General features: G+C 37.3%; 1 protein-coding gene across 1 annotated transcript; it reads left to right on the top strand.

Moving 5' to 3' along the window:
- Positions 1-8,463: 8,463 nt before the first annotated feature.
- Positions 8,464-9,396, top strand: LOC113192559 (putative olfactory receptor 10D4). The gene has a single exon (XM_026402727.2). It carries the CDS (start codon positions 8,464-8,466, stop codon positions 9,394-9,396), a length of 933 nt encoding a protein of 310 aa, XP_026258512.2.
- The last annotated feature ends 3,811 nt before the right edge of the window (positions 9,397-13,207 follow it).

A 13,207-nucleotide genomic window follows, 5' to 3' on the forward strand; every position in this document is an offset into this window, starting at 1 on the left:
AAAATGGCAGGCTCAGGCTTCAGGTGCAGGGGTGGGATTCTGTCTCAGTGCAGGCAGCAGGGTTACCTACCTCCTCCTGAAGTTCCCAGAGCTCTGAGCTGATGAAAAGTGAAAACAAATGCAGTTAAATTTCCCAGGAAGTCCTGCCCCCTTCTAGGGACCAGTTATAATTTAGCAACTATATCACTAAGGAACCTACTGATATTTATTAAACAAATACTTGTACTTCTGCTCTTCTTTGGATCATGTAAAAGTCCCCAACATGAGAATATTTGTAGACATCTGCCTGGTGTCTACAAAGGAACTGTAAGAGAGACAAAGAGAGAAGGGGCTGTGTTTTCCAGTGAAAATGCTGCAAGAGTAACATTAGCAATGATATCAGACACTAAATATCCCTGTAACAAACTTTACCAAGGGCTTGCTGCTGTGCTGGCCCTGCTAATACAAACATTATGGGCATGTGTCATTGATTCCTCAACTCTAACTTCAATTCTCTGTCTCTGCACTATACCCAGTGCTAGGGCTGGGTACACACTTCTGCTTTGTTGGGATAGCATCCATTTTCTAAGGTCTGCAATTTCCAGGCATGTTGATTTGTGTGTCTCTTCAGGATGGCAAATCACATGTTTGGTGTAACAGTGTAAATAGCTGAGAATATCTCTGCTCATTTTCCTGGCTAAAGAACACTAGCTGTGATTAAATTCCCTGTATCTTCTCCTATATATTATATTGACCTATTAAATCTGGATTAAAGAAATTCATATCAAGGTACAAAAATCTATGTAGCATATTTTATATATATATATGGAAGTCTCAGTTTGATTAGGTCTTTGTGATGTATTTGTCACAGCAATTTTTTTCTTCTTGCATCTGTGAAATGAGCATAGTGGTATAGCTAATCACCTGGGTTTTTTTTAAGATCTAATTGATCTTAATGCATGTGAAAGTAAACACACACACACACACACTCACACACAACAAATACATATACATAAAGATAAAAGCAATGCATAAGAACAAGAACAAATTTGGTTTTATCAGTAATAAGCAATAGTACAGATATATATTACTATTATATATGACAAACTAATTATGAGAAGGGATGGTCTATTTTTCTGGATAGAAATCATATATATAATATTTATATATTTTATATATATTGTATATTTCATACATTATATATATATATTTTTTTTTTCTTTCCTCAGCTACATCTTCACTTTATTGGCTGAAGATTCTGGCAACAGGAGAAAAAAGCCAGAAAAATGAGCAGGATTTATCCTCTGATCTAGCTGAGTCACAACTTTAGAATTTGAAGTTTGTTGCAGACCAGACACAGAATCTGGTTTGAAGGACAAAATCAGGGAACACACATATGTTGCTGGTTATTGCAAAGATAAATAAGTGATATGACCCTGAACCTGGCACAATAACAACTAAACAGACCTTTATATTTATTAAAGCATGGGTGCATTATATTTCTAATTTATTCACATTTGTTCAAATACAGTCAATAGTTTTACACTTTTCAGATAAAATATTTAATGAGTCCAATGATCAAACTTTTATTAGAGAAACACATAATTCATTCTTTCAGTCAACATGTATTTACTGGGCTTCTATACAAAACAAAAGATACTATTCTGCACATTGGCATTTGGCAAAAAAAAAAAAAGAAATTCTTCTCCATTTGGAGCTTATATTGTAAATGGAGGGAAAAATCAATAAACAAACAAATAAGCAAAGAAGTAAATATCTGGTAGTGAAAGTGCTTCAAGAAACTGAAACCATCATGCATGGCTCAGCTATGGAACATGTCCTGAAACATGTTTCATTGGGCAATTTCTTTATTATTTATCAAAAGTATACTAACACAGAACCAAAAGTCCATGTCAATTACAGGACATGGGCCCTTGATGTAATCAAGATATGCACCAAACATAAGATGTATGAGGCTCCTGCTGGTATATACTAAGGTTTTCTTTTTCTAAATGGTTTTTATATTTGTACACAATAAAAAATGGTAAAGAATATAGTATAAATGTATAAATTTATACATGTATAAATCAATAACATAGTCATTTATCATCTCTGTCAAATACTATGTAGCTTCCATAATTTATTGTGCCCTTCTTGTATGTGACTTGCAGCACAATAGGTTCATTTATACAGCATTACATATGATGCATCCTGCTATGACTTTAGGATGGGTATGACACCACAGGGAAATACAAATCTTTCAGCTTTATTATTATTTTATGGGGCACCATTAAAGATGTGCTACTGCCTGTGGACAGAAACCCCTTTATGTAATACATCAGTGTAGTACATTACAGAACAAATAGAGGCTACTTCAGATGAGGGATCTCCACATGAAAGTCTGTTCTTGTGCTTTGGCCTTGCTAGGTATTTTTGAACATTGATCCTCACCTTCTTTTCATAATAGTAGGTATTCTAAGTGAAGCCAAGTCTATGGCTATTCCAAAATAAAACATTTTCCAGTCTTTCTTAAATCCAGTGTCACCTTATGATTAAGTTCTGGCTCATGGGAAACGAGAACCACAAGAAATAAGGAAATAAGTAGAAACTGAAAATAATCACAGAACAGACAGGCCAAATCCTGACATCTATAGAGAACAAAGGGTGTTGATGAGATATGAACCCAACACAGAAAAATGGAATGATCAAGAAGGATTCCAAAGCTTTTTGATATCCAATATCTTGAAAAGAAACTTGGTGACTGTGCACTATTTTGTAATTCCCAAACTCCCTGAACATTCAGTATTTATTTGCTTATGCTCAGAGGGTTCCTGCTTCAGCATATATTATGAATGAGGCTTCAGAGGGATCATGAAATCATTTGAAGTCCCAGAAAGGCAGAAGGTACAGTTTTTAACTCCATCAATAGAAAATGATCAGTTGCAAGCAAGTGTAAGTATATTCAATACCCACCCTATCTATCCTACATGAAGAATTAGACCATATGATATTTTAATGAATATCTAAATTCTTTTCATTTGGCCTGTTGCTGCAGTCTGTCTGGGCACAATTCAGGAGCCACTTGTCAAAAGAAACGAACTTTATTTTTAGAGCCACACACGCCAAGCAAAACAGCTCCTCAGGAAAAACCTTCAGAGCCCAACTGCCACCACCGGCTTCCCACAAGCCTCTCCACCTTTCCCTCTCCTCCTTCTCTTGAGGCTGATTGGCTGGGTCATGTGGGCAGAGCCAAAAAAAGTCCCCCAGTGAGCAGCTCCCTGGTCTGAAAGGGTGGGGAAACAGCCCAATGAGCATCACCACAGAGGAGCCAATCAGTTGGCAGCTAGAAGTTTGCTGGGGCCGCTCTGAGCCAATCATCAACTGGCAGCTGGAAGTTTGCTGGCAGCTGGAAGTTTGCTGGCAGCTGGAAGTTTGCTGGGGCCCCTTGGGCTGTGGCTTTCAACAGCCTGGAGTCTAGTTTCAAAAACAAATTCATTGCAACAATTGCTCTCTTGGATTATTAAAAAAGGTTTAAATTTGGTTTTGGTCAAAAGTAATCATTTTAGAGCATTTGAAAATTTGATTCTGGTAATAAATCGTAATAAATATGGTATTCTAGAGATACAGCTATGAACATATTCTTCCGTATCTGACATTACTATATAGTACACTTACAAATCTATTAATAAGGTAAATCAATTTTAAGTATTCTTACCACAAATATTCTTTTTAAATACAAATTTTTACAATGCATAAAACATACAAATGTTATATTTAAAGATTTTAGTTTTGTGACTCTAAGGTTGCATGAATTGCATAGTTAGAAATGTTTAAATATACTATATTTTGCATCTTTATATAAGATGTGACTTTCCAAAGAACACAAAAATAGGAAGGGGGAGTGTGATTGTGACAGACACAATACCAGAACACTCTTTGTCACCAAATCACATTGTGCTCAATGAGTTCATTCCCCTGGGAATACCTCAGATGGAGGGAATAAAGACTTTTCTCTAAGGTATCTTCTTTGTCATCTTCACCCTGCTTGGAACTGATTGATCTTTATAGCATTCCTTTCTTCCTCTACTCTTGAAACTCCCATGTATTTATTCTTGGGATTTCTATCTATTTTTGATATGTTGTTCCCATCTGTAACAAATAGGATGTATTTTATCTCTCTGGCCTGAGCCACAACATCTCTTACAGAAGTTGTGAATACTTGCACATTATTTTATCGCAATACAAATTGTCCACGTATAAATGGACATTGGAAACAATGTCCACCTAAATGTTAAAATATGTAATCCTATTTGTGGGGATATGAATAACTTTCATTTTATTTTTTGTGTTTCTTTACTATTTTGCAATGAGTTTGCAACATTTACTTTTTAAAAAGCTGTTTTCAAGAGAAGGAAAGAATATTTCAGATTGCGGTCAAGTGAAAATGATAAGAAAATCTAAAAAGTTGAAGTGGAAAAACATTCAGAGTAATTACTCTTGAGGAAAAAAAGCAGAATCATTTCGAAACCCAGTGATGTAGTAGTAATTATGTTGCTTCTACATTTTTCCTAAACTCATTTACAAGAAAATGTTCTAAAGCCACAGAGTGGGGTTTATTATTCTCCTACCCATTTGTTGCTCTCCTCTGTTGGTTCCTACCTTGTAGGTATTCCCAGAGGGCATCTGTGGGAGGCCCATCCAGATAAGAGAGTTGAAATCTGGTTTTAGTGTACTGTCATACATAGAAACTTAAGTAAATAAACATCTGCTCTGATGCTATCAGATGAGGCTAATGCCAGGCTTTTGCCCTTTGCCAATTGCATTTTTCTTTTAATCTTGTGATATCTTTCTCCTTTTTTTCTGAACAAGTATCACAAAATTCTATAGTTCAGGGATCTTATTTATAAGCTATGCAGAGGAAGACAAATACTGTGCGTTTTCTCTGGTATGGGGAATATAAAAAATTTGAACTCATAGAAGTGGAGAGTAGAAAGAGGTTTATCAAGGACTGGGGCTTGCTAAAAGGGAATATTGATCAAAGGATACAAAATTTCAGGTAAACAGGGGAAACACATTCAAGAGATCTATTTGCACAATACTATGATTAGAATTAATAAAATTGTATTGTAGCCTTTAAAGTTGTTGAGAGTAGATTTTAAGTGTTTTCACTACAAAAAAAGGTAATACATATGTTAATTAGATTGATTTAGTCATTTAATAAGATATAACTAATTGAACACATCATATTGTACTACATAAATGTATGTACATTTTCTCAATTAAATAATAATTCCTTTAAAAGAAGTATTTGATGTGTTCCAAACACATACAAAATCTATTTGACACAAACAGCAAAACTTTGGTTAAAAATGCAGATAAAAAACAACTTGCAATTTTACTTTTTTGCTTATGTTAATTTTGGAATATCTTGTTGCTTTCTGGAAGGTGAGAACTATAGGCACAAATAAGAGACCTTTTGCTATTTTATCAAATTCTGTCCCATTGCCCTAATTTTGGAATATCTTGTTGCTTTCTGGAAGGTGAGAACTATAAGCACAAATAAGAGACCTTTTGCTATTTTATCAAATTCTGTCCCATTGCCCTCTGATGACTACTAATTCTGTAATAAGTATCATCACTGAGAACTTTGGACCTTTTGGGATGTGGATGTATTATCACTGTGACAATCACAGTAATTTAGCACATGCCACCTTGATTCTAAAGTGAACATTTAAGATAGTCTATTTTATTTGTCTTCCTAAATTTTAGCTAATGTAAATTTAAAGAAATCTTGATTGCTTGTCACAAGTATATGAATCATCTCTTTATTCATAAAAAATAATTCTTCACGCCCAGACATGGTGCTCCAAAATTTAAAGATAATCAAGGATTGGACTTGGGGTGAGGCTCAGAGGTAAGGTGTCTGCCCAGCATAACTCAGACCCTGAGTTTCCTCTCTCATACTGAAAAGGAAAAAAAAAAGAAAGATAAATAGGATAGTAAAATTATCGAGTTTTATATCATTTTAACATTTGTTTAGTGTGTAAGAAAACATTATTAATTTTTAATAATAATTCCAGATTCCAGATGTTTTCAGAGTGGTGTAACTACCTAAACATTCTATAAGCACTAAAACTTGATCAGAAACTTCACAGACAAGAGTCCTGAAAAACAAGCCAAATGCCACCTTCTTCCCTGATTTGGGGCATTTATAAACAACAGCAGCATCAAAAACAACAACAAAAACGCTCTTTATTACTTATTTTTTCCTATCTCTGTAGATTTCATCAGAATTTTGAAATCTAAATAAGACTGTACAATGCTTTTTCTCCCAGAGATAGTTTACATTTCATGAGCCAAGGGAATATGTCTAACCCATTTTACAGTTCACTTGTCTGTCTCTCTTAGCAAGTGATTAATATATGGCATAAATTGGATTCCAGATATTTGTTGGAATGAGTGGAATTCATGTACATGTAAATAAACAAATGAATAATTGTATTCATTGAAGAATTAGGTCTGGTACCCTCTACCCAATATTTATTGAATATTCATAACATTAACATGGAAGACACAATATATGCCACTCAGTACATAAGGCAGACATTTCAAGTAATAGCTTCAAACTCATAATGGCCCTTCAGCATATTTTCTACTTGTCTATCTAGGCAGTAGCTCCTGTCCATACCATTGAGCACTGCCCATATTTGTTCCCCTGGACCCTGGACCCTGAACACAAGGTAAGAGTATGACTTAACCAAGGACATTGTACTGAATTTTAAGTTGAGTTCCACAAAAGCAGAGGGCTGTGAACCTGAGTCACTGCACAGCCTTGCTCTAAAGCTGCTTCATAAAACTCTAAGGGCCCTGGAGCTGCCCTTGTTCCCACACTACTGGGCCTAGCTTTTCATCAGTTTCTTTAATTCTCTCAGCTACTGCAGTTGCTATTGCAATAGGTCAATTCTGGCAGTATTGTGGAGTAAAATAATGTATAAATGATCTATTAAAAACATTAGCACATAGAAAAGCACTAAATAAAAACATGTATACATAAGTATGTGCTACATAGGTATCAGATCAACCTTTTATTCCACAAAGTATATTTTACAAAGGAAATTATAATAATCTCTCTCTCTTTCTCTTCATCTCACTTTCTCATTTCTGAGCTCCAATTATACCAAGTAGTTAATTGCACTCTTGCACAATGAGGTTCCTGACTTGAAGGATTAATTCCCAAAGGAAAACAAGGTTATTAAAATCTCCTGTGTTTATGAATTGTTGCAGTTCCTGGAGTCAGACAGGAAATGACTGTAAGGGAGCTGGAGTACCCTTAGATATGTGGCATTCTACATGGAAGTAGCTAAAAAAGAGAGTAATTCAGGATCCTTATTAGCAACCTGTAGGCTGCTGGGAATTGGGGCAGGGGAAGCTTCTTTCTTCTACTGGGGAGGAAACAAAAACAACATTCAACAGATCGAGCCATTTATGCACAGTGTTTGCTATGTGAGTACCTGAAGTTTTGCCTTTGTTTATTATTTATTTACTTATATTTTGGTACAGGGATTGAACACAGGGGCTTAACCACTGAGCAACCTCCTCAGCCCTGTTTTCTATTTTATTTAAGAAAGAGTCTCACTGAGTTGCTTACCGCCTTGCTAAGATACTGAGGCTGGCTTTGAGCTCATGATCTTCCTGCCTCAGCCTGCTGGGCCTCTGAGATTACAGGGCTGGGACACCATGCCCAGCTTACCTTTATTTTTTATCTTGTCTTTCCTCATAATCATATATAGATGTGTGTGTGATAGAGAGAGAGACAGAGAAAGAGAGAGAGATAATAGATATTGATAGGGTCTTAGGCATTGTTTTTAGAATCCACGGAGCGATCTATAATTTAAAGATCTTACTGTGTTGGAAAACATAAAACAATAAAAAATTCAAGGTTTTCAATTTATAAAACTTGTAAAGGTGTTTTTACTACCCTCTCCCCTGTGTCTCCTACTGGTGCAAAACTAGTGTTGTTTAAATTGGACCTGCTTAGAGAATTATAGACTTTGGAGCCTGAGGTGGAGGCTGCCAGTCACTCATCTGCACTAATTTCAGGGACTCCAGAGGATGAGACCACTGAATAAATACTGTATCTTTTGCACGTGTGGCTTCCACAAGTGTCACAAAGGAACATTTCAATTAATGCAATTTAGCAGTGTGTATGCAGAATGGAAGACAGGAGAATAGACCTATGAGGCTGAGTGGGATTGTTCATGAGTGCCACCTGCTACTGGAAACTGCACTATGGAAGGGTATAGCCATCTTGGGAGATGTGGGAAGGTAAAGACAATTTTTTCAGGAAGCATCACTCTCTAAATAGCTAGATAATTTTCTTCTCTATTTCATTTCACTGATATAAACAGAGCAAATTTACGTACATGTTAAATTTAACCACAGCTTTCTTTCTACAGACAACCAAGAATTGATTCTTCTATAAAAATGAGAAATCAAACCATGGTGAGCGAATTCATCCTGCTGGGAATCCCTGAGACAGAGGGCCTAGAGACAGCCCTTTTCTTCGTGTTCTCATTAGTTTATTTGTGTACCCTCCTGGGAAATGTGCTCATTCTCACTGCTATCATCTCCTCCTCTCGGCTTCACACTCCCATGTACTTTTTCTTGGGAAACCTCTCCATCTTTGACCTGGGTTTCTCTTCCACAACTGCTCCCAAGATGTTGTTGTACCTCTCAGGGCAGGAACATGGCATCTCTTTCCAGGGATGTGGTGCCCAGCTCTTCTTCTACCATTTCCTGGGCTGCACTGAGTGTTTCCTGTACACAGTGATGGCCTATGACCGCTTTGTTGCCATATGCTTTCCCTTGAGATACATGGTCTTCATGAACCACAGAGTGTGCTCTGTCTTGGCCACAGGGACCTGGATGGGTGGCTGTGTCCATGCCATTATCCTAACCTCCCTCACCTTCCAGTTACCCTACTGTGGCTCCAACGAGGTGGGCTATTACTTCTGTGATATACCTGCAGTGCTACCTCTAGCCTGTGAGGACACATCTCTGGCTCAGAGAGTAGGTTTTACAAATGTTGGTCTTTTGTCTCTCATTTGCTTTTTTCTCATCCTTGTTTCCTACACTCGCATTGGGATCTCCATATCCAAAATTCGTTCAACAGAGGGCAGGCAAAGAGCATTCTCCACCTGCAGTGCCCACCTGGCTGCAATTCTTTGTGCCTATGGGCCAGTCATCATCATCTACCTACAGCCCAACCCCAGGCCCCTGATGGGTGCTGTCGTTCAGATCTTGAACAACCTTGTGACTCCCATGCTGAATCCACTTATATACAGCCTGAGGAATAAAGACGTAAAATCAGCCCTGAGGAATGTATTTCCCAAGAGAAGTCTTGCTCTGGAAAAATAAATAAAAAATAAATTAAAAATAAATAAAAGACTCTAAAGCTTTTTAGGATGAAGTCTGATTTTCCATATCATAGGACCAATTCTCATCTGCGGTTCTCAAAACATATTGAAATAAAATATACTCTGAATCAATCTACCTCTTATTCTCAGTATTTTAATATACTTGTCCATCTTTTCCCCCCATGTTTATAATGAAATAGAACTGATAATGTTGCTACTTGACATTGTACTCATGCTATATGAATTCTGTCTCAGCACAATTGTACCCCAAAACCTTTCTTAGTTGTTTAAATAGTTGAAATAATTAAAACACATCTGTCTCCTCATGGTCTTGGTTAAAAGTGTACTCTTATACATTGTGAGGAAAACGAGAGTGAGAAAAAAATTGAAGAAAGGCTAATACATAACATCAGAATTCTGTCTCTTTTCTTTTAGAGAGTGAACTCCAATTTCCAGCAAGCAACATCAAAATTCAAACTAAGTTAATATTTAAGGTAATATCTTCTTGGAATAAAGTCTTGTGTGATTTTGAGAGTTTTTTATTGTGCGGATTCCTTTGGACCTAGATGTTTTCATTGCATTATTAGACCCCTGGAAAGATATGAGTCTATATTGTTTCTCATTAGATACACAAAGTAAGAATTTTTGTCTTGTAAAAATGTGATTAAAAAATAAAAAAAACTCCCATTGACAGTAAATAGTTTGCTATTTGGCTTTAAAACAAAGATGTTGATTTATTTCTGTGTCTATAAAGAAAAACCAAACTAAAATTATTTAAATTCAAATAGGAATAGTAAATTTCCCTCCCACGGGAAGTTTCTTCCTTTCTCATAAAACAAACAATATAAGTTATTTTTCTTCCCCTAATCTCTGTGTTCCATAATGCTGAGGGTAAAACAGGTAAGTTTTGTTTCTAGAAACTATACTAAATTGTGTAATAAATATAATTCTCTTCCTCTTTTTCTATATTATTTTCTCTACTTATATTTTATCTACTAGTTATTTATGACTTTTCTAATAAGCCACATTAACTCCCCTTGGACAGATGAATGAAATAAATATTACAGAGAAAGAAAGAGGGAGTAAGGGAGGAAAGGCGGGAAGAAAGGAAAGAGAGAGAGACAAAGAGAAAAAAGTAGGATAGGGAGGAAGTAATTTGTATTTTAGAAGTAAAATAGAATAGTGCTTTGTAATGAAATGGTTTTTGCTTTCTTCTTTTCTTCAATTTCTGCCCATCAACAGGTGACTAAAAACCAGTTCTCCAAGAAGAATCTATAAGTCATCACAGAGTGTGGAATGCACTATTAGAAAATATTAAAAGGTTCAGTGGCAGCTCATGCCAGTAACCAGGGAATTGCAATGTGGTGTCTAAGAATTTCTAAAGAAAGAATGTATTCATTAGTTTTTCAATTGCTGTGACAAAATTCTGAGATAATCAATTTCAGGGAGTAAAGAAAAATTTGGCTCAGTGTTTCAGAGGTTTCAGTTTATGGCCATCTTCTGGCTTCAAGGTAGAAACATCATGGCAAAAGGGCATGACAGTGGAAAGCTGCTCCTCTGCTGGCTTCTGGGAACTCAGAGAGATAGAGAAAGAGAAAGAGATTGGGAAGGGGTCTGGAACAAGACATTGCCTTCAAAGACGTGGCCCAGGCTACCCACCTCTTCCAACCTGGTCCAACTTCTAGAGTCTCCATCACTTTCCAGTAGTGCCCCTAGTTCTATTCAACATGCTAGCCTTTGGAAGGGCATTCAGGATTCACATTATAACAGATGCTGTGATTGTTTTTCACAAGAAGTTAGATTCCACTCTTGATAGAAATCAAATGGACAATATTGCAAATTTCAAAATCATTGATACACAAATGTTCCTTTCAAAAAGCAACAATTGGATTTAAATACAAAACATATCTAATGTTAACTAATACAATGTAAACAGTGGCTCATTTTCTCCTATATGTGTAATGTCAATTTTTTTAAAAAAAATATTCATCTGCTAGAGTAAGGTTGTTATGACTCTAAATATTCTGCTAATCAGAAAACCCAAACAGCCCCTCTAGTTTTAAACACTTATATGTTTCTTTCTTTTTCCTTCACCTGCCTTTTGGGAGACAAATTGTGTGGGCTCTCTCTCATCCAGTGAGGAGGTCCACGGAACAGGGTAGAGAAGAGAGTGGCTGAGGAGTCACTAATCAAGACCTCTGGAAATGAAGGTGGAAGCAGGTCTGATTTTATTGCACATTTACAATGTATATAAACTCAGGCAGTAGGTAAGCAGATTATAGGCAGCCACCAACACAATGTCTTGCTAACTGTCCTTGCAGCAACCAGTCGAGGAGTGGGCCCTGGAGCAAGCACAGGGACTATAACACATGGCCTCACGCCCAGGGCTGTGCCTACAGGGTAAGTGGTTTACCACTCATGTGCCTATGGGGGGGGAGGTGGTTTGCCACTCAGATGCCCTTAACATATGCCATGTATGCAGTACTCCATGCACATGTCCCCACATCTCACCCCTCTGACTGTGCTGCAAGGACTTCAGCCAGCATTGCTGTTTTTTGTTCAATGGCTTTTATATGGTTATGCAAGCATCTCACAACAACACAAGAAAAATTTATCACTGCCATAAACAGCAAGGCCAGGGTAATTCCACTATAAGAATTAGTTAATTTGGCTATCAGGTTTCTCCAATGTTCAGTTAATCCCTGGAAGAAAGATAGATCTTAGTCTCACTGATTTTTGACAATTGCCTTGGTAAGGTTATACATAATCATAACATAGTTAGGGTCCCAAGCACCCTTAATATACTGAGAAAAACTGGAGAAGTGTAAGATTACGTTTTCAGATACAGATATTGGGTTGTTAGAGTCTGTAAACAAGTCAGGATGGTGCCTGGCATTTTGCCAGAGAAATGTTAGGATCTGTAAACAAGTTAAGATGGTGCCTGGCAAAATGCCAGAGGGAGTGGTTTGTGAAGCAACGCCAGGGAGCCATTAAGTGTGGAGATTCCTTATTGGTTGACTGCTGTATCGAGTTTATGTTAATTAGATAAGCTGTGTGGAATGTATAAATACCCCCTCCTGTCCTACAATAAACGGCTCCCACTCCTGCTGTATCAACGTGCACAAGTTGTTCGTCACCCCCCGGTTATTTTGCTGCAGCTGGACTGTGGCATTGGGTGACATAAATGCAATGAAATTCAGAGTCACAAGTGAGCCTTTGCAACATAAACAGAATATCTAGTTGTTCCTGGTGGAGGTCTTGTTCTTGCTGAATGACTAAAATAGCAGCTTGGGACAGTTTATTCAAGTCATTTTGAACAGCAAAGGCTTCTGCCATGGCAGTAGACAACTTGTTTACAGTCTGAGCAGTCTGGATACTCTGAGTGAATCAGCTGCAGTGGCTGTGGCATTGATGGCGGCCACCAGGGCAGTAATCCCAGCCATGATGAGGCTAACTGCATGCCTTGTCCTATGCAGGATCTCATTCAGAAGATTCTCCATCTCCATGTCCCCCGGACTCCTCCACTCTCTAGACAGGTTCACTGGAAGTCAGATTGCACAGGGGGCACTCTGAGGATAAATATATGTTTAGCTTTCATAGCAAAGGTTAGACAATTTGTGAGCCAGCAGGATGTGTTGACTGCACAAGGGATCTCTGTATGAGTGATATTTGTGCGAACAGTACCATTGATTATTAGCATGGCAAAGGGTGGCATAACACAAGCTTGAGTATAGTGGGTATGGGTATAATTTGGCATAAAAGCAAATCCATAGTGAGGGTCTGAACTCATTATTAGTCCATTCATCCAGCCA

Source organism: Urocitellus parryii, chromosome 4 (assembly GCF_045843805.1).
Source record: "Urocitellus parryii isolate mUroPar1 chromosome 4, mUroPar1.hap1, whole genome shotgun sequence".
Taxonomy (NCBI): Eukaryota; Metazoa; Chordata; class Mammalia; order Rodentia; family Sciuridae; genus Urocitellus; species Urocitellus parryii.

Bases quoted from the DNA above. Each gene is read 5' to 3' on its own strand.
- LOC113192559 (XM_026402727.2), top strand. From the start codon at position 8,464: ATGAGAAATCAAACCATGGTGAGCGAATTCATCCTGCTGGGAATCCCT.